Source organism: Anolis sagrei, chromosome 6 (genome assembly GCF_037176765.1).
Source record: "Anolis sagrei isolate rAnoSag1 chromosome 6, rAnoSag1.mat, whole genome shotgun sequence".
Taxonomy (NCBI): Eukaryota; Metazoa; Chordata; class Lepidosauria; order Squamata; family Dactyloidae; genus Anolis; species Anolis sagrei.
The window spans coordinates 17,295,086-17,316,967 of NC_090026.1; the positions used below are offsets into that span (position 1 = coordinate 17,295,086).

Sequence of the window (21,882 nt, forward strand, 5' to 3'; positions counted from 1 at the left end):
CAGTTACTATACTCTAGACCCAAGAATGGGAAACATAATGTTGGTAAATAGGAAAAGAGATTTAAAAGATGGGTTTAAAGCCAACCTTAAAAAGTGTGGCATAGACACCGAAAACTGGGAAGTCCTGGCCCTTGAGCGCTCTAACTGGAGGTCAGCTGTGACCAGCAGTGCTGAAGAATTTGAAGAGGCATGAATGGAGGATGAAAGGGAGAAGTGTGCCAAGAGGAAGGTGCCTCAAGCCAACCCTGACCGGGTCTGCCTTCCACCTGGAAACCGATGTCCTCACTACGGGAGAACATGTGGATCAAGAATAGGGCTCCAGTGTCACCTACTGACCCACCTGTTGTGACTCAGCTGGAATTTCAGAGTGATAGTGTCAATGATTCTGATGGGGATGATGGGATTCAGATTCACAGTCAGGTGCAGAGCAATGATGTCCCTGTGTTAGACGAAGAAGACCAGGAACAGGGGGCAGAAGTTCAGTTGTTTCCCACAGCAAGGGATGACGTTGGTGAAAGTGAAACTACTGAGAGCCAGGTGGATTCAGGAAGGGAGGACGGTTCTCAGCCAGATAATAAGGGAAAAAGCACTAACGAGGGAATTGACCTTGATGAAGCCGGAGGTTTAGATCGAGCTGATCCGGTTGGTATTTAAGGTTCGAAGGAGTGTCAGGATCACTAGCAGGTAAGAGAGGGAGGCTCATATGTATCTCCCTCTATGATCCACCTCGGAGTTTAAGATCATTGGGGGAGGCCCTGCTCTCTATCCTGCCACCCTCGCAAGCACGATTGGCGGGGACAAGAGACAGGGCCTTCTCGGTGGTGGCCCCCTGTCTTTGGAACACACTCTGCAGTGAAATTAGGTCGGCTCCATCTCTCCTCTCCTTTAGAAAAAAGCTCAAATCATGGCTATAGGACCAGGCATTTGGGTAGTAGGCTTAGCAGTAATAATTGCAATGACTCATGAGAATTGATAATGGACATGCCTCGGACTGGGACTCTGGACGCTGAATTGCATATGGATGCGGTTGTATTGTTGTTAATGTTTTAATTGATATTTTATAGTTAAATGTTTTAACCAATGTTTAATTTGTGTTTATATTGCTCTTGTTTGTTTTGTTGTTGACATCTAATGGTTGTCAGTTGTAAGCCTCCGTGAGTCCCGTCCTGTCCCCCCCGGGGGGGGGGGGGGGAGTTGAGAAGGAGGGGATATAAATAGTTGAAATAATAAATAATAATAAATCCTCGGGCTATGCGGGATCGCCAAAGTAAGTCAGATCAAGCAGTAATGAGTGTCACTTCCGAGACTTGAATTCACTTGCAGAAACAGACACTGGTTTCATGCACCTGAGTTTATTTACTCAATTCATGCGTTGATACAAAAGTCGGTAGCAGTTTATAATTTGATCACATCCCATTGCCACCCCCTCCCACCATTTCTTTATACAAACTGGTATTAGGATTTATAATGGTCCGTCACACTATCCCACCAAATAAAATTAAATAAAAATATCACACAAAAGGGTTCAATTGGTCCCTGGCTCAAAAAGACCTTGCCCTTTCCCGTTGTGAGTAAACATATCATAATAGTCAGGAACAAGCAAAGATGGAAGGAACTGAGCAAGAAAATGAGAAGGAATAAATAGGTTGGGTTGTTGTAGGTTTTTTCGGGCTATATGGCCATGGTCTAGAGGCATTCTCTCCTGACGTTTCGCCTGCCTCTATGGCAAGCATCCTCAGAGGTAGTGAGGTCTGTTGACCTCACTAGCTCTGAGGATGCTTGCCATAGATGCAGGCGAAACGTCAGGAGAGAATGCCTCTAGACCATGGCCATATAACCCGAAAAAACCTACAACAATCCAGTGATTCCGGCCATGAAAGCCTTCGACAATAAATAGGTTACAAAACAAAAACAGCAAATAAAAATATTGGCCAAATGTTGCCCAATACTGCATATGTCATGAGAACCATAATGGTTAATGGACTGTGCTTTGTTTTTAAGATGGTATGGTTGAAATTTGTCTCTAAAGGAGAAATTAAATGGTGATGAGGCATGTTGCAGAAGGACAGAAAACACAAGGCATTGACACTGTTGTGTACGAAGCCAAAATGGGAGCTCAACAAAGCGAAGAACTATGGTTGCTCCGCGACACTGTTGTGTCCGAAGCTAAAATGAGAGCGCCGAAAAGCGAAGAACTAAACCACACCTCAAAAGAATGGGGGGAAAGGAAATAAAAAATAAAATCTCCCTCCTGTTCTCCCCCCTAAAAACCTACTTCCCCCCCCCCCTAAAATTGTATATTAAATCAAACTTTATTCGTGAGCGTCCAAAACTTTCCCCGCCCCCCAAATATGAAAACATTTATCAGGCATCATGTCAAAGATATAGGTTATGTGGTTTTCATTCAATAGCTGATATGTGTAAATGTAAAATCCCTCTTCCCCCAATGAATCCAACTTCTCCCCTCAAAACAATCTCCATTATTGTATTCCTAGAGGATCGTCCCCCCAAATTCTACTTTTCACTGCTTGTGATGCCCCCTCTGCTCCTGTTCCCCAAACTCTGGCTGTTGGTTAAAGCACACAGATGAGGATAAAATCGAAGGCAATTTTGGAGAATCAGAGGTTGGGGAGCAGAGCCAAGGCAGCTTTGAGGCAACGGCAGCCAAAGGTCCCCTTTCTCCTGGTCTCTGGATTAAATCATGCACCCACATTTGATCCGGAGCTTAGAAAAGTCAGCTCATGGGTTCCCAATCATACTATGGGGTTTTGGAGGACTCTGGGAATGTTAGTCCCAAATCAAGTATGTCTCAAACTGATTGTTCTACTCGCAGATGGTTTCAAGTGTGGAATAGGTCCACAACTCCATGTTGACATTGTTAGATTTACTCAAGAGATGGTTTCAAGTGTGGAACAGATCCACCTTCCATGTTGACAAATAAAGTCAGCTAGAGATCTACCTCTACTCAGAGATTTCTCATACACCAGTGGTTGTCAATCTGTGGGTCCTCAGATGTTTCAACTCCCAGAAATCCTAACAGCTGGTAAACTGGCTAGGATTTCTGGGAGTTGTCGGCCAAAACACCTGGGGACACACAGGTTGAGAACCACTGCCATACATTGATCTCTAACGTAGCATTTGTTGTATGCCTTCAAGTTGTTTCCAACTTCTAGTGCAGTGGTTCTCAACCTGGGGGCCCAGATGTTTTTGGCCTTCAACTCCCAGTTTACCTGCTATTAGGATTTCTGAGAGTTGAAGGCCAAAAACATCTGGGGACCCCAGGTTGAGAACCACTGTTCTAGTGACCATAAGGTGAAACTATGATGGTTTCCTTGATTTGTTTGTTGAGAGGGGCAGTCGCCTTGTGACAAAGGCTCAACTGTCTCTCAATTTTGCTTAATGTGAGACCCAAATATTTACCTCTGAACTACCTCTGAAGATTTGTGATATTTCTGCATGGATCTAGACCTATCCCATCTTCTCCTAACCTCCCATCCTGCTTGTTTATGCTATTGATTCATCCATTCTATCCCAACAGGCTGAAGCTCATTCCCATCTCCAAGTGACCCTCAATTTTCCCGTCAAACATCTCTTCCCTCAACTCCCAAATATTCCACCCATTTCCGACCCTCCATGTTGAATCTTGCACCATCACACTCTGTCTCAACTCTCTCTCTCGTTCCGTGTTTCCGATTCCCCTCCCCCCTCCCCATATACCCCTCACCTTTCCCTGCCCACCCCCAAATATAAGCATATAAAAACATGCAGATTAGAATACTTGCATTTCAACATCAAAATACAACAGGCCACCCCCGTCCATCCCCCGTCCCCTTCCTAGAGTTTAAGCCTCCCCAGGACAGGGGATGATGGAAATATACAAACATTGCCCTTCCTGCTACATTGGCTTTCTCCAACTGGGCACCTTCCAGGTAAGTGAGAGAACTAGAAGTCCCACTTGGAAGGTGTCCTACTGTGGAAAGCCCTTTGTGACGCCATGCATCCATCAAAGGAAAGGCAATTTTGATTTTTCCAATGTGGAGGGATGGTCGAGGGATGGTCAGAGGTTATTAATAATCCGTGCAGATGAAGAGGGAGAGGAGTTTTATGGACACCCTTCTCCCGGCATAAAGCTCTGTGTCCCCTCCCAAGCACAGAGTTTAGAGGAGTATACCGAGAGATCGCCCGCCCACCAACCCGCACCCCAGTTGTGTTAACAGTCTGCGAAGGAAAAAAGAAATAAATTAAAAGTCACATTGTGCCGGGTGAATATTCGTGTCTGACACACACACAATTCTTTGCTGGTGCCCTTCCCCTTCCCGCCCCAATTGTTTCTGTCCATTAGTAGCATACGTGGTTGTTCGACTGGCCCTTTGGAAATATTTTTGTCATTGTTTGGTATGGAGTGTATGCTTTCGGGTATATTCCTCCATCAGCGACACTTCTCCACCAGTGCCCTTTCCCATCCTGTTATCCTGTTTACAAATAGACTGGTCCTTTTGTTGCTATTTTCCATTCTTCTCTCAAAAGGAGATGTCCGTAGCTCTATGAATTTGTCCAAATTGCATTCCGAAGACCAAAGGCATGCATGTCTGTCTGACTCCATCAAGTGGCTTTTTAACTAACCTTCTTCATCTCCTCATTGGTTCCTCTCGATCTGTGGGTGTTTGTAGCCTTTGATACTGTTTTTTGTGCCGTTGTTGTGGCTTAGGATCCCATGCTTCATTCAAAATTGGCTTCTGGATTTCAGATCACATTCACCAGCTTTGGTAGCCCTAGGCTAATATGGTGTTTTGTTGTGTCCTGTCAACCCAAGGAAAAGTTGCCATATGGATTCCTCTGTCTAGTCCTTCCTCACACTTGTTGTTGGTGGCAACAACAACAAGAGTTGGTGGCAACAATGATTGCAGGATCCTGGGAACTATTATCCCACAAACCCCTAATATTTCCATAAATATACATAGCAATTATTCTCCTTTATGTCACATTTCCACAATACGTATAGCATACACACAGTGGCTGAATTTCAGATCGCAATCAACAGCTTTGATGGTCCTATGCTAAGTATGGCATTTTGTTGTGTTCTGTCAACTCAAGGAAATGACGACATATAGATTCCTCTGTCTAGTCCTTCCTAACTCTTGTTGTTTCCAAGGCATTGGTGGCAACAATAACTGTGGGATTCTGGGAACTATTATATCACAAATAGATGCTCTCCATCTTGGTGTTTTCCAATCCTCCCTTCACTGTATTTTCTGCCTTTCAAATATGATCCTATGTTAAAGGAACAGAGGCAGGAAATAAATTAATATATAAGTGTATATATACTAAAATTTCAAAATTTGTAGTAGATCTACCAAACAGTCAAGTGGTGCAAACAAGAGGCATTTTTATTAATGGATGTGTTTGTCTGGTGGGAAGAACTAGAATCATAGAGTTGGAAGAGACCTCATGTGCCATCCAGTCCAACCCCCTGCCAAGAGGCAGGAAAATCACATTATATTAGTCTTTTAGAATACTAAAAGAAAGTTAGCGTTGGCCACTGGAGAAAGCAACAATGTAAAAACATGCCCATGGACCTTGTTTTATTGAAGGTTTATTTATATCTCTAATGATCAATCTTCCTTTAGTTAAAGATTCATTCCCAACAGACCTTCACATCTATTGCTGGAAAATTGTATAGACGTATTTATAATATAGGAGATATTGACTGCTTGGTAGATCTAGAGTATCTTCTTAATATTTATTTATTACACATACTCATAATTAATTACTTCCTCACTCTGTTTGCTATTTAATAGTCTTCTGGCTTCCTTCCTTCTCTGTGACAAAACGAACTGGGGCTGCATTTCTTCAGCCAACCAGCTAAATCAAATAAAAGGTATCAATCTTCTACACCAAGGATGGGAATTGTGTGGCTCTCCAGATGTTGTTGGACCAAAAGTCCCAACAACCCACAATAAGAATGCTGGAAATTGCAGCTTGACAGCACTTGGAGAGCCATATGATTCCCATTCCTCTTAGACACCATCACAATGGCATCTACAGTGTCTTTCCACTGTTCCCAGTTTGGCCCCTTGCTCCCTGAATTCCCTCCATGCCAACGTCCCATCAGCCTCAAGCATTCAGTTCTCAAGCATTATCTTCAGTTGAGATTCATCTTTCCTTATATTTGCAGGATTGTCAAAATAGAGTCTCGCTTATCCAACCTTTGCTCATCCAACATTCTGTGTTATCCAACGCAGTCTGCCTCCCGCCCGGAATAATGTCCAGATGGGGAGAAAGAAAGAAACCTTGTCTGTTTTGGTCCAAAATTAATAAGTACAGTAATTACTACATAACATTATCATGTATTGAATTGCTTTTTCTGTCAATTTGTTGTAAAACATGATGTTTTGGTGCTTAATTTGTAGAATCATAACATAATTTGATGTTTAATAGGCTTTTCCTTAATCCGTCCTTATTATCCAACATTTTCGATTATCCAACGTTCTGCTGGCCCATTTATGTTGGATAAGCGAGACTCTATTGTATATAACTTGCATTTATAAACCTATATGAGCATTACTTCACCCTGTCTGTTGACAAAATCAATGCAAATCAAATAGCCATGCTTTTCCAGTTGTAGCTAGTCCTCCAATCCAATTTTAGCCTGTTCCCTCTATGCACACTTTCTCTTGAATAGATTCTTAACTCTCTCTGTTTGGACTCTAGTGCATCTCTCCCATCATTTCAATGTCTTCCAGTTGTCGCAGTGTCTGTTCTTCTATTTTCCTTTCCTCTTTTGGCTTTCTTCTTGAGCTTCTTCCCACACCAACTTGTTTCTTTTTTTTTTTTGGCACTTGTCCCTTTGAGTTGAGAGTAATGCCACCTATTCTCAAAACTCTTCACCTCTCTCCAATAAGCTTCCTTCTTTCCGAGTCTCTTGGGTTGATTATTTCAGTCTTCTGCATCTGTTGCTTCCTACTCAAGCCCACTTCCTTGCTGCAAGTTTTCCCAGTTCCGTTTGTTTACATTATTTCATCCGTTAACACTAATTTCATTGCTATCTTCAGCCAATAACATATATTTTGTGTCATTCCTTTTCCACCAATGGGTTTGGCAAGAGATTTGTTAGTACAAGCCATCCCTCATAGTCCTTAATTGTATGCCACCAACTCTGCTTGGGTCACACCACCTTGTTGTCAGCACTTCCTTCTACACAATACTTTGCTACAAACTCCCACTCCACCACATCCAGCTCACATCCTGACCAATGGCACCGGCTCCCTCGGTCCTTTCTCATCCTATTTGGTGTCTTTTGTAAACACGACTGACGAGGGCAAGAGACGTAAGAAGTGGTTCCTCTCTTCTTGCGCTGGTTCTGTTCATATTCTTGCCAGCAAACATGTAAACATGCTCCCCCGCCTCCTTTGTAGAGGATTGGGGAAAAGAGCTTTTGTATTTTTCTCCGGCAGCTTCTTGTAAACATGGAATATCGAAAGAGTTTTATTTGCTGTCGAAATTTGGCAGTGGATGGAAGATGGGCGGATGGGTCATTGGTTGAATAGGCGGCGGGATGGATGGAAGAAAAAAAACGAGAGAAAGAAAGAGAGAGAACGTAGAAAGACAGGGTCGATTCCTCCCCTCTTACCCATTTCCAAAAATCTGATCTTTTCTTTCTGCTCATTATGGGCATTCAAAATTTGGAGGAGGAAATGACAAGATGTTGCCTCTCTCGGTCTCATGACCTCGTGTCCCCATTTCTTCATTTCTCTCTCTTTCTGCCTCTCTCTGTCCCTCTGTGGTCTCCATCCTTGTGCTCCTTTGCATGGTTGAGGGAGGGATGGGGTCATGGGATGGGATGGGATGGATGGACTGTAGTCATGCTGGCTCCCAGCTCCAAAGATGGAACATGTCGGTGGTTGGGAGGAAGTGCCAGCCAAATGCCGCATTCACTGGAACACTGGGAGGGAGAGAGGTTGAGGGTCAACGGGGGTCAAGGGCGGGGAGAGTTGAACGGGGAGGAAGAAGAACATGGGGAAGGAAGGAGGACAGAGAAAGGAACATTTCAATAACCTGGAAAGAAACACATGGAGGAACACTTTCACACATGCCCCAATTCAACATCTCCATAACGGGCTTCCACGGGAATCTGGAGCATGTGGGAACAGGTTATTTGGAGGGAACAACATGGAGGTTGATCAGGGAAAGGTCTGGGGGAATACCTCTTCAGCCTAATGCCAGCAATAGGAAGAGGAAAAGTTATGAATGAGAAAGGCTTCTGAGAAGAACCTGCTAGTTATGATGGACTACTACACAGATCTAGAGCCAATGTTCAGTTTGACGGCTGTAGGCTAACCTAACCCTATAACAGTGGTTCCCAACCTTTGGGCTTCTAGGTGTTTTGGACTTCAGCTCCCTCAATTCCTAACAGCTGGTAAACTGGCTGAGATTTTTGAGAGTTGAAATCCAAAACACTTGGAGTCCCAAAGGCTGGGAACCACTGCCCTATAAGAAGCACATCATAATGTTGAACTCAAATGAACAGCTATGATGAAGGGAAGGGGTGTAAGGGGTGTCTATTAGCTTTCTGGCACCCCTTCTACATTGTCATATAAACCAATGATCAAAGCAGATAATCCACATTATTTGCTTGGAAGTGGATTATATGAGTCTACACTGCCATATAATACAGATTATCTGGATTTTATATGGTAGTATAGAAAGGGTCTAAGTGGAAAATAACTTTTTTAAAAGTCTAGAAAATAGGTATATGTAAGTAGTTTAAGAAGCTAGAGCAGACACAGGCAAACTTGGGCCCTCCAGGTGTTTTGGAATTCAACTCCCAAAATTCTTAACAGACTCAGGCCCTTTCCTTTGCGTCCATAGCCACTTAAGCATAGGCCCAAGTTTGTCCATGCCTAGTTTAGTCGGTACTTGGAAATCCTGCCTGCATCTCTGGAGAAGAGCAGCAATTAGGTAATACCCAATTTTGAACTGCTGGTGCTTATCTAGTGAGGCATAAACAACACTGTACAGTGCATCTACATCAGGAATGGACAAACTTTGGCCTTCCAGGTGTTTTAGACTTCAACTCCCATAATTCCTAACAGCCTCAGGCCTCTTCTGTCACAAGAAATATAATGTGCAGATTTGAAAAAAGTGGATTTGATATGTGTGGGAAATGAATAGACTTATATGAATTGAATGAATGGATGGGGCCTAATTTGGCTGAAGATACCATCCTAAAGATTAAGGTCTGCAATGACAAAATCATTAACTATCTGCTTTCTGGAACTATAATTAAAACCTGCTAATGAGAACTGAAATGATTAACCTGTCATAGTAAACTGCTGACATTGATAAGAACTGTGACAATGATTAACTGTTGAACTTTTGGGGGGAAAACATGTTTACAAGATTTCCTTACATTACGAAAGACGTCAACACAAGGCTTACGTTGTTGCTAACACCCATCAAGAAGAGTCAAGATCTGCCAGGAAACTGAGATGGGGTCAGGATTTTTCAGGTTGGAAGACGTCTGTTATTAATTTACAACTTTGGAACAACATCAGCAGAAATATTGCTATATAAGAGATCTTCTAACATTTCAGAAATTGTGACAGACAGCAGACCTGTTCACCCGCTATACTCTATGGAGATGGTGTACTTTGGGAGTGTCTGATTTGCAATGGGAAAGCAGGATTCTGAGCACTTGCTCCTTTTCTCAAAGGAAGAGGAAAGAGTGCAGTTTCGGAGTCTTGGATTTTGTACAGGAAAGTGAGGTTCTGCTGTATGGAAAACAGAGATCTGATATTTGGCTTTGTGCTTAGGGAAAGGATGTATTTTGGTGATAGGGCAATAATCATGAAACTAGAGAAATCAAAGTTAAAAATGTACCCCCTCTGTATTTAGAAATGAGCTTCCACTAAGGATTAATCTTGTCTGGAACATTTGTAGTTAGCACCTAAGAAACATGTGCAATCAACAACTTTCACATGACAGTTCAAGCAGAAGGCTAAAAAGCTGACAAAGTGTCTATATATGGGGGAAAGAACTATTTGGGTCTTGTACTTTCCATTGTCAAGAAATCATGTGATTTACAAGAAGTCAGATAGTCAATGTGTCAAATAAGGAATTAGAGAAGTTAGTTAGTCAATGTGCTAAATAAAGAATTAAGCCTGGGTGGTAGTTTGTAATTGGATAACTTTTGCTACAGTGCCAAAGAATCTTGTCTATATAATGTGAGTCTGAAGAGACACTGGACGCGGTAGCCTCTTGAAAGTACCAAGACCTGTGTGTTTAGTATGGCTGGCCGTCTCGTGATCATGACGAAACAAACCTTGCTTTTGTACTTCTCCTGAGACTGGGTGTTTGTCTTTCTGCCTCCTGCGACCGGACCCAATGCAGGGACCCTGAATTGGGGGTCCCTAACATTGCCATCGGGGCGTTCTGTAAGTTATGGAACTATGCATTGGCAGATTTGCAAGGAAGTAGTCTGGCCTAAAATATGTTCTTCACAGCAGAGGAATAGTGAAATAGTGATGTATGCATGATGATGAATGAATGTTTCCATGTGAGTGAATGCTGAGTGAAAATGTAATTCCCTTTTTTGTTTGTTTGTTTGTTTGTTTGTTAGCCAATGTTACTGTTGGAGGTTCATGAATCCAATGTAGTTACATAGAATCTTTATGTCTGTCAGTTCAATGCAGTTCCTTGTCTAAATGTTGTCTGTAATCTGATACCCTTTCTCTTACTGGAAAATTGCAATAAAAAGAAACTATGCTTTGGAGTTATTGAAAAGCTATTCATAACACTTCCTTTCCCCCTTCAGCCACTTAAGTAGGCTGAAGGACCTGAGGTTGTTAGGAATCATGGGAGTTGAAGTCCGAAACACCTGGAGTTTGCCTATGCCTGAGCTAGAACAACACCTTCATGAGAAGGTCAGGAAAAAATAGGGATGGTATTATGATGAAGACAACTGTTGCTTTATTTTATGTGGGGAAAGCATAGGGTTTCCTCACTCATCAGGATCTAAGGATTGAGATTTGATCACCTACTCTCAAAAAAACCTTTGTAAGTGTAAAACAATATGCCAAAGAGCAAGAAAAATATTTTTAGATTTAAATGCATGTCTCGGATTGCATTCTTCTTTTGTGCTAGTCAAGGGGTTTGCAACCGAAATGAACGTGGATTCTGGTCGTCCCGTCAAGCTTTGGCGCCCTAGATACTCACCTCCAAAGTTGATGGCACAAGAGGCCACAATGATAAGCACACCGCCGACCAGCGCAACGACACTCAGCAGCTTCGCTACCCGTCCCAGGCGCCGTGCGCCGTCAATGTCTCCTTGCTGGAAGCTGTTGCGGGACTGACAGAAAGGAGGCAGAAAGAGAAAAGGAGTGGGGAGCATCAGGTCATTGTCCCAATAGACAGCATCCTTTTTAGGAGCAATAGGGAGAATATAAAGGGATAAGAAAAAAGTCTGCATTCATCGACACAGGAAGAAATTGGCAACAGACAGACAGAAAGATTTCAATAAATATTCAAAAAGTGCTGCTTGTGCCTCTGTTCAGAAGATTTCACCACATTTTCTGTCCCTGTGACAATTGGATTTTGAAAAATGTAGCTTGTTGCGGAAGCAAGGATTGGGGATAAAATTTCAGTGGAGACCCCTTTTCTCCATGAAAATAATTCTTTCAGGAGTAAATTTCCCTTCCTAGGGGTAGATTTTGCTCACCTCTTGTTGTCTCACCCTCGTTCTTAACCATGAGTCATTTGTAAGTTGGGTGTTTGTAACTCAGGGACTGCTTGCATAGACTATAAACCAGTGGTTCACAACCAGGGACCACTTAAACAGGGACCACTTTGACCAGGGACCACTTTCCAACATTAGTGCCAAAAGAGTTATGAATCAGTTTTTGGTCAACTTTAGATTCTGTTTGGGTATTTGGGGGTGTTGATTCAGAAAATTGTATTGGATAGACCACATCAGCTCTAGTTTCTGATACAGAATATATGCCATCTAGTATGCCATCTGCTCGTGCACAGAAAACCATATTTAGTAAGCCTCGGTACTACAAGATGGTTTTACGAGACCAGTCACTCTTGTTGCAATGATGTAGTAATGGTGAGGTCATGGATAATATTTTAGTTCTTGTGGACTACTGGTTGGGAACCACTGCTACAAACAAATAAGCAAGTCAATTGAGGGAAGGTGTAGTTTAGCATAGAAGCTCGACAGGAAAAAGTCCAAGGTATAAACCCCTCAAGTTTGGGAAAGTTACTTTTTTGGGTTATAGTTTTGACCTCTTCCATGCTGACTGGGAGATTCTAGGAATTAAAGTGCTAAACATTAGTTATCCCAAGCTTTACAATCCTCAGCATATTTAGGCCTCTTCTACACATCTGAATAAAATCCAGATGATCTACTTTGAACTGGATTATATGGCAGTGTAGACTCAGATAATCTAGTTCAAAGCAGATAATGTGGATTATCTGTGTTGCTATTCTGGATTATATGGCAGTGTAGAAGATCCCTTAGTTTACAGAACCAGGGCCCTTCCAGACCCTGGTTTTGATCCCAGCTTTTCTGTTGATCCCAGATTATCTGGCAGTGCAGACTCATATAATCCAGTTTAAAGCAGAAAACCTGGTATCACATCCAGGGATAAAGACCTATCTGGAAGGGCCCTCAAGGCTCTCCCACACAGCCATATAACCCAGAATATCTAGGCATAAATAACCCACAATATCGGCTTTGAACTGGGTTATCTGAGTCCAGACTGCCATATAGTCCAGGGCCCTTCCAGACAGTCCTATATTCCAGAATATCAAGGCAGAAAATCCCACATTATCTGAGTGTGGACCCAGATAACCCAGCGCAAAGCAGATATTGTGGGATTTTCTGCTTTGATATTCTGGGATACAGGGCTGTGTGGAAGAGCCCTACATTTGCAGTAGCTGACCTAATTAGAAGATGAATAAGGAAAGTGAAAGGAGTGAAGAGACACTGGGACTGAAAAAGTAGGAGAGCAAAGGATCCTACAACATCTGAGGATGCTTGCCACAGATGCAGGTGAAACGTCAGGAGAGAATGCTTCTAGAACATGGCCATACAGCCCGAAAAAGCTACATCAACCCACCGATTAACTGAAGTGTCCCTGGCAAGACAATAAAGTGGATGCCTGTCCTCCTTTTCACCTGGACTCTTGTTCTCCATCACTTGCTTTGTACTTACCATAACAGAGTACACAAAAGCCACAATGTTGATGGGCCAGATGGGGCAGAAGCAGGAGAGGGCAGCAATGAATATATAGTCTCTGGGTTTCTCCCCGGCCTCACCGGCCGCTGACCCTGTTGCCGAAGCCTGCCGGCTCAGGCTGGCCCTCGGAGATCCGGCGTGTCCTGCTAGATGCACTTGAGATCCAGACAAGCTGCCCCTCACCGCAACCCTTGGACCACCGTTGAGGCTGTTCTGGGGCTTCAGGTCATTCAGCGATGCAGATTTGGAGCGGGTCGGAGGGCTGGTGGGTCCTGCCGGGGTGGTCCCCAGCTCCTCGGCCGAACCAGCTCTGATGCCAGGAGGATCTCCATTCTCCTGTGGGCCCTCAACCGTCTCTTCCTCGATGGTCACCGTCACCATCACAGGAGATGCAGGGATCTCGGGAGCCTTGGGGCTCTGAGGCTGGGGCTGCGGCTCATCCTGCGGTTTCACTGGCTCCGGTTCTGGTTCTGGTTTGGGCTCTGGCTCCATCTCCTTAGCTTTGTCTTGCTCCGGCTCCTCCTTCCCTGGCCCTTCTGGCTCTTTGGCCGCTCCAGGAGGAGCCTCATTCTTCTCAGCGTCGTCCGACATCACAGGCAGATCCACCTGGATTTAAGGAGATGGAGAGGAAGCGTGTGAAACTCTCCTGAAGTGGAGCCTAGGAAAAGAGGAAGCTGTTATGAATTTCATGGCACCATGTTCCAGGTGACTCCTTCAGAAATCCTTTTTAGGTTCTAGAGCAGAGATACTACTCTTGCAGATGTTGTTGGACTTTAGCTCCCAGAAGCCTCAATTGCCTTGGGAAATTATCAAGGATTCTGGAGCTGAAGTCCAAAACACCGGGAAGACCAGAGTTTGGGAAACACCATCCTAGAGTGAGAGATCTCAGACCCATCCGGGGAACCTTGGGATCTAGGAATGGATCTGGCCCAAGTTAGCCCTCAGGGTTTCTACAGGGAACCATATTGGGCACCCTTTTCCATGATAGTTTGAGTGGTTTTCTAGCTTTTTGTATAGTGTACAAAATTATTTAAATGCTTCTAGTTACTGACATGAATTTATATATTGATATACAGTAGAGTCTCGCTTATCCAACCTTCACTCATCCAACATTCTGTATTATCAAATGCAATCTGCCTCTCGCTCGTATCCACAGCTGTTTCAATACATTGCGATGTTTTGGTGCTAAATTCATAAACACAGTAATTACAACATAACATTACCATGTCTTGAAGTGCTTTTTCTGTCGATTTGATGTAAAACATGATGTTTTGATGTTCAGTTTGTAAAATCATAAAGTAATTTGCAGTTTATAGGCTTTTCCTTAATCCCTCCTTATTATCCAACATTTTCACTTATCCAAAGTTCTGCCGGCCCATTTATGTTGGGTAAGTGAGACTCTATTGTATTTATATACATATTTATATTCAAGGATCTGGAGAACAAGCCCTATGAGGAGCAGCTTAAAGAGCTGGGCATGTTTAGCCTGCAAAAGAGAAGGCTGAGACATGATGGCCATGTATAAATATGTGAAGGGAACTTATAGGGAGGAGGGAGAAAGCTTGTTTTCTGCTGCCCTGGAGACTAGTACGTAGAACAATGGCTTCAAACTACAAAAAAGGAGATTCCACCTGAACATTAGACAGAACTGTGAGAGCTGTTCAACAGTGGAACTCTCTGGCCCGGAGTGTGGTGGAGGCTCCTTCTTTGGAGGCTTTTAAACGAAAGCTGGATGGCCATCTGTCAGGGGTGCTTTGAATGCAATTTTCCTACTTCTTGGCAGGGGGTGGGACTGGATGGCCCACAAGGTCTCTTCCAACTCAATGATTCTATGTTTAGACAAAATATATTGGTGTCCTTAGGCACACCCACCACTAAAATGCCTCTCCAGGCCTCACTTTCAGAAATGTTATGACATTCAATCCAGTCCTTTGGTGAAAGGAGGATCCCTTTCATTATTCCAAGAGCCAACATAGTGCATTGGTTTGAGCACAGGATTAGGACTTTGGGTTCAAATTCCCACTTGTCTGTGGAAACCCACTGAAGCTTTCAGCTTCAGAAGAAGGCAATGACAATCTCCTCTGAACAAATCTTGCTATGAAAACCCTGTAATAGATTTGCCGTAAAACATAAACAACTCAAAGGCGCACAAGACAGACTCATCCTGAGCCTGGATTAGAAGGACAGAGGTGGAAGCGATTAGCAACGGCCACAGAAATTGGTTTCATTTCATATTAGAGATCATTGTTAGCCACTACTATTCCATCTAATTTAATTTACATAAAACACAGCTTTATGCATGGACCTCTTTCTCTATCTAGTGTCTTTATACTTTCTCTTTCTTTCTATCTTTCTTTCTCTCTCTAGAGCAACTTTAGAAACTACAAGTCGCTTCTGGTGTGAGAGAATTGGCCGTCTGCAAAGATATTGCCCAGAGGATGCCCAGATATGTTAATATCCTGTGAAAGGCTTCTCTCATGTCCCTGCATGGAAAGCTGGAGCTGACAGACGGGAGCTCATCCAGTCTCACAGATTCGAACCGCCGACCTTCAGGTCAGCAGTTCAGCTGGCACAAGAGTTTAACCCATTGTGCCATTTCGATCCCAATCATATTATTAGCATAGAAAGGTTATCAGTCCCCCAATGATGGACTGCAACTCCCATTAGCTTTAACAACTGACCATGGTAGTTGGGATTGATGGGTACTTGAGCCTACCAACATTTGGAAGATCACAGATTGTCTACCTTGAATATTGCTGGATCTACACCCACCATATAATCCAGTTTCTGAATAGATATTATTTTTATTTGAACTGGATTATATGAGTCTACACTGCTACATAATCCAGTTCAAAGCAAATAATCTGGATTCAGAAATGATTATATGGCATTGTAGATGGGGGCCTATGTGTGCATTCAGAGGAGCAAATGACTGATATTCTGTTTTTGTATTTTTAAAAAGAAGTTTTGGACTTCAAGTCCCTTCATTCCTAACAGCTGGTAGGCTGTTAGGGATTGTGGGAGTTGAAGTCCAAAACACCTGGAGGGCCAAAGTTTGCCCATGCCTGCCCCAAAGTAACAATTCCCCCAAAACACACAACCACCGCTGCCATTTTCATTCGGCGACACACGTTCTACCCAAAACAAGACGGTAGCCCCACTCCATAAATTAATCTGACTCATCCATACATCTATTCATTGATTGCGAGGTGAACAACTTGGTTCCAGGCCAGCATATTTGAGGAGGGGACGACAACGACACTGAATCCCTTTGCCTTTTCATATCTCATAATTATCTACAAAACTGGCTAAGACAACAAGCCTTTTGCAAGCTTGAAACTGAGCCAAACACCAGATTTCAGATGCGGATAGTATGTCCGTGAAAGCTGAATTCAAGGGAGACTTGCCAATGGGTTATAAAAGGCAATAAATAATGTTTAAGCCATTTGAGATTTCAGCTGCGGTTGCAGAAACAAGGAGTGTTCAGCATTCAGGAGACAGGTCTGAGCAATTAAGGGGTATGTTCAAAGTTAATGTGAAGAAATTAAAAAAAAATAAGACAACTCCTCCTCGCCACAAACACACATTATAAGGTCACATATTAAAGCAGGGACATTTGTCTTAATGGACTGTTGACTGCCAACAAAGATGGTAATGATGGTGATGCAGCTGATGTTGAAGAATAGAACTAATATGCCCATTATCTGGCTGTGGATGATGGCATACATATACACTATCACCCTGATAAGGGCTGCCCCGCTGCAACCATAGCTCATGTTTATCATAGTGGCAAAGAAACATACTTTTTCTTAATGTCAATATGCAAGAAGACCAGCTATTATGGGTTGTTCAACTGATTATTAGATGGATGCATGGACAGATGGATGGATAGAGATAGATAGATAGATAGATAGATAGATAGATAGATAGATGAATTAAAGGATGAATAGATAGATGGATAGGTAGATAGATGTACAGATGGATGCATACATAGATGGATAGAAAGATGGATGGAGATACACACACACACATATATATGGATAGATGGATGAATGGATAGATAGATGGATGGTTGGAGGGAGGAATAGATGGATGGATGGATGGATGGAGGGATAGATAGATAGATAGATAGATAGATAGATAGATAGATAGATAGATAGATAGATAGATGGATGGATGGATGGATGGATGGATGGATGGATGGATGGATAGGCAGGCAGGCAGGCAGGCAGGCAGGCAGATGGATGAATACATGGATACATGGATGGATGGATGGATGGATGGATAGATGGAGAGAGAGAGGTATGATGGATACATGGATAGATAGATAGATAGATAGATAGATAGATAGAGGAATAGATAGATGGAGGAATAGATAGATGGAGGAATAGATAGATTGATAGATTGAATGGACAGACAGACAGACAGATGGGTGAATACATAGATGGATACATGGAGAGAGAGAAAGAGATGATGGATACATGGATGGATGGATAGATGCTACAGGAGAGGAGATTCCATCTGAACATTAGGAAGAACTTCCTGACTGTGAGAGCCGTTCAGCGGTGGAACTCTCTGCCCCGGAGTGTGGTGGAGGCTCCTTCTTTGGAAGCTTTTAAACAGAGGCTGGATGGCCATTTGTCAGAGGTGATTTGAATGCAATATTCCTGCTTCTTGGCAGGGGGTTGGACTGGATGGCCCATGAGGTCTCTTCCAACTCTTTGATTCTATGATTCTATGATGCATGCATGCATGCATGCATGGATAGATGGATAGCTAGATGGATGGGTGGATGGCTGGCTGGATAGATAGATAGATAGATAGATAGATAGATAGAGATACCATAAGGACCCAATGGTGACAGATGGGAGATAAAATGGTACTCTAATACCAACAGCCGGTAGGAATTGTGGAAGTTGAAGTCCAAAACACATGGAGGGCCCAAGTTTGCCCATGCCTGATATATAGAGACACAACCATTAAGCCCCTGGACACAACCATATAGACACAAACATTATCTACTTCTCATTGAGGACTACAGACTTGAGCAGTGTGACTGGGTGTTAGGAATTGTGGGAGTTGAAGTCCAAAACACCCGGAGGGCCAAAGTTTGCCCTTTCTAAGGAACACATTGACCTCCTTCACAAGCCTCTCTGTGTGATACATAATTCCCAATGGGGCAATTTTATACACTCACCCTTTATGTTGTAACAAAGTTAGTAAAATTTACTTTTTTCAAAATTATAACTTCCTGCAGTTCTTGGGAGGGTATGAGGTTGTTGTGATCCAAACAGGAATCAGCTCCCGACTCTGCTGTACACTTGAAAGGTTGATATTTTTAAAAATCAACCATCACTTGCGATTATTATGCACCTTCATCAGCAGTCATATCAATGCAAGCGAGTGGGGATGCTATTTAGCTTTGCTTTATATGCCAATTACACCCACAACCATGGGCTCAGGATGTTGTCAGACTTGCTCTGATTATGTCTTGGAATATCTGAAGACATTCAGAAATTTCAGAAACTAGCACTGAATGCAACCTGCTTTCTTGAAGCAGCAAACCGATATTCTCCTGTGTCACCTGCCAAAGGCATCTATCTATTCCAGTTTCTTCTGGGGCCAAATGGTGGCTTTCACCCTTAAAGGTGTGACCCACCAGAGTCCTAATTATCTTCGAAAACATCTGCTCCTGCATGAACTTTCTATACCAGGCATAGGCAAACTTTAGCCCTCCTAACTGCCTCATAGAATCATAGAATTGTAGAGTTGGAGGAGACCTCATGGGCCATCTAGTCCAACCCCATTCTGCCAAGAAGCAGGAAAATTGCATTCAAAGCACCCCTGATAGATGGCCATCCAGCCTCTGTTTAAAAGCCTCCAAAGAAGGAGCCTCCACCACATGCCAGGGCAGAGAGTTCCACTGCTGAACAGCTTTAACAGTCAGGAAGTTCTTCCTAATGTTCAGTTCAAATCTCTTTTCCTGTATTTGAAGCCATAGTTCCGCATCCTAGTCTCCAGGACAGCAGAAAACAAGCTTGCTCCCTCCTCCCTATGACTTCCTCTCACATATTTATACAGTACATGGTTATCATAGAATCATATCACAGAATCATAGAATCATAGAGTTGGAAGAGACCTCATGGGCCATCCAGTCCAACCCCCCGCTAAGAAGCAGGAAAATTGCATTCAAATCACCTCTCAGCTTTCTCTTCTTCAGGCTCTTTAAGCCGCTCCTCATAGTGCTTGTTCTCCAGTCCCTTGATCATTTAGTCACCCTCCCCTGGACACATTCCAGCTTATCAACATCTCCCTTCAATTGGCTGGTGCCTTACCAAACTACATCTTCTACGATTCCATAGTATTGAGCCATGGCAGTTAAAGTGCTGTCAAAATGTATTGGAGCATTTTTCCTCCTGTAATAGATTTACCCCAAGAGAAAGCACACAACCTCACTCATTGCTACTACTGTATATAATATGGTAGAGGTCTCTAACGCCGGAAATATTGGAGAATCTAAAGCCTTTTCTGGTGTGAATCCAGCAGCACAGGAAATGGAGCAGCAGAATTTACACAGAGAACTAAAAAAAGAAAAAAGGTTCCTTCCCATTGATAACAGTAGGACACAACTATCTACAGTTACACCATCTGGTATAGATGAGCAGCTAGTTTGGAGGCATGTCCGGGATCCACAGTCTTTCCGGACAGACCCTTTCAAGTTTCCATAGAGCAGTGTTTCTCAACCTTCCTAATGCCACAACCCCTTAATACAGTTCCTCATGTTGTAGTGACCCCCCAAAACATAAAATTATTTTCGTTGCTACTTCATAACTGTAATTTTGCTACTGTTATGAATCATAATGTAAACATCTGATATGCAGGATGTATTTTTATTCACTGGACCACATTTGGCACAAATACCCAATACGCCCAAATTGGAATACTGGTGGGTTTGGGGGTGGGGGATTGATTTTGTCATTTGGGAGTTGTAGTTGCTGGGATTTATAGTTCACCTACAATCAAAGAGCATTCTCAACTCCACCAATGATGGAACTGAACCAAACTTGCCACACAGAACTCCCATGACTAATAGAAAATACTGGAAGGGTTTCGTTGGCATTGATCTTGAGTTTGGGAGTTGTAGTTTACCTGTATCCAGAGAACACTGTAGACTCAAACAATGATAGATCTGGACTACAAATGCTCAATTCCCAAATGTGAACACTGGTGGAGTTTGAGGAAAGTAGGCCTTGACATTTGGGAGTTGTCATTGCTGGGGTTTATAGTTCACCTACAATCAAAGAGCATTCTGAACTCCACCAATGACGGAATTGAACCAAACTTGCCACACAGAACTCCCATGACTAATAGAAAATATTGGGTTTCATTGGCATTGATCTTGAGTTTGGGAGTTGTAGTTTACCTACATCCAGAGAACACTATGGACTCAAACAATGGTGGATCTGGACCAAACTTGGCATGAATACTCAGGATGGCCAAATGTGAACACTGGTGGAGTTTGGGGAAAACAGACCTTGACATTTGGGAGTTGTACCTGTTGGGATTTATAGTTCACCTACAATCAAAGAGCATTCTGAACCCCACCAATGATAGAATTGGGCCAAACTTCCCACACAAAACTCTCATGACCAACAGAAAATACTGTGTTTTCTGATGGTCTCTGGCAACCCCTCTGACACCCTTTCGCGGCCCCCCAGGGGCCCCCACCCCCCCAAGTTGAGAAACACTGCCATAGAGACTAGTGGTTGCATGTTAATTAGGTCAATTCTCAATTAACACCCCTGTGGAGTTTGTTTTGCTGTCTGCGCCCCTGTTCAGAACATTTCCCCTCACTGGCAACTTCTACAATGCCATATAATCCAGATTATTAAAGCAGACAATCCACATGGTTTGCTTTGAACTGGATCATGTAGCCTGTAGTCTGCAGTATTCTTTTCTTTTCTTTCCGCAGCCTTCTTTTTCAGGACACATCCCAAAGTTAGCTGTTGTTCTCTCTCTCTTTCTCTTTTGAAAAACTGATTAAAACTCAAATAATATTACTGCTGTTTCACTCTGTCGTTGTTCTTCACGCTTCTGTTTTACTGTTGATGCAGAGATTTTATTAAAACGGCAGCTGTTTTGCCGTATTGATAAATGATGGTGTCCAAATGCTACCAAAGTAAAATTCCTAGCATCCCGTGGTTAGTTGAAACGCTGCCCTGCCAAGTGCTGCAGTACTTCGAGCTACGCAACATTAAAACAGACCCAACGGCCCAATTCCCGTTGGTGCATCACTGCACCGGCAGGGTGTTTTCAGAAGGAGGCAAAAAAGCCGCTATGAAAGCAATAAATATCTAGTGTTGGCTTCCTGTTAAACAATGCAGGGAGATCTAAGAGCCCTTCCAGACAGGAGGCCTTTACATCCCACAATCTGATCCCAGATTTTCTGTTTTAAACTGGATTATATGAGTTCACACTGCCAGATAAACGGAAGACCTGGAATATAGGACCTATCTGGAAGAGTCCTAAGACTTTCAGGAGGGGCAACTCCCATTATTATTTGGCTAGGAGGAACCCCCTCCCCCCATGACGCAATGGGTTAAACCTTTGTGCTGGCAGGACTGCTGACCGACAAGTCAGCG

General features: G+C 43.1%; 1 protein-coding gene across 1 annotated transcript in view; it reads right to left on the reverse strand.

The window, feature by feature from the left end:
- Positions 1-1,332: 1,332 nt before the first annotated feature.
- Positions 1,333-21,882, reverse strand: part of PRRT2 (proline rich transmembrane protein 2) — a 34,328-nt gene continuing 13,778 nt past the window's right edge. The window contains exons 2-4 of the mRNA XM_060780268.2: positions 13,217-13,846; positions 11,215-11,347; positions 1,333-7,942 (exon numbers count right to left, since the gene is read on the reverse strand). Coding sequence (XP_060636251.1) covers positions 7,932-7,942; positions 11,215-11,347; positions 13,217-13,831 — 759 coding nt within the window. The 5' untranslated portion in view covers positions 13,832-13,846 and the 3' untranslated portion in view covers positions 1,333-7,931. The remainder of the gene's footprint in view (positions 7,943-11,214; positions 11,348-13,216; positions 13,847-21,882) is intronic.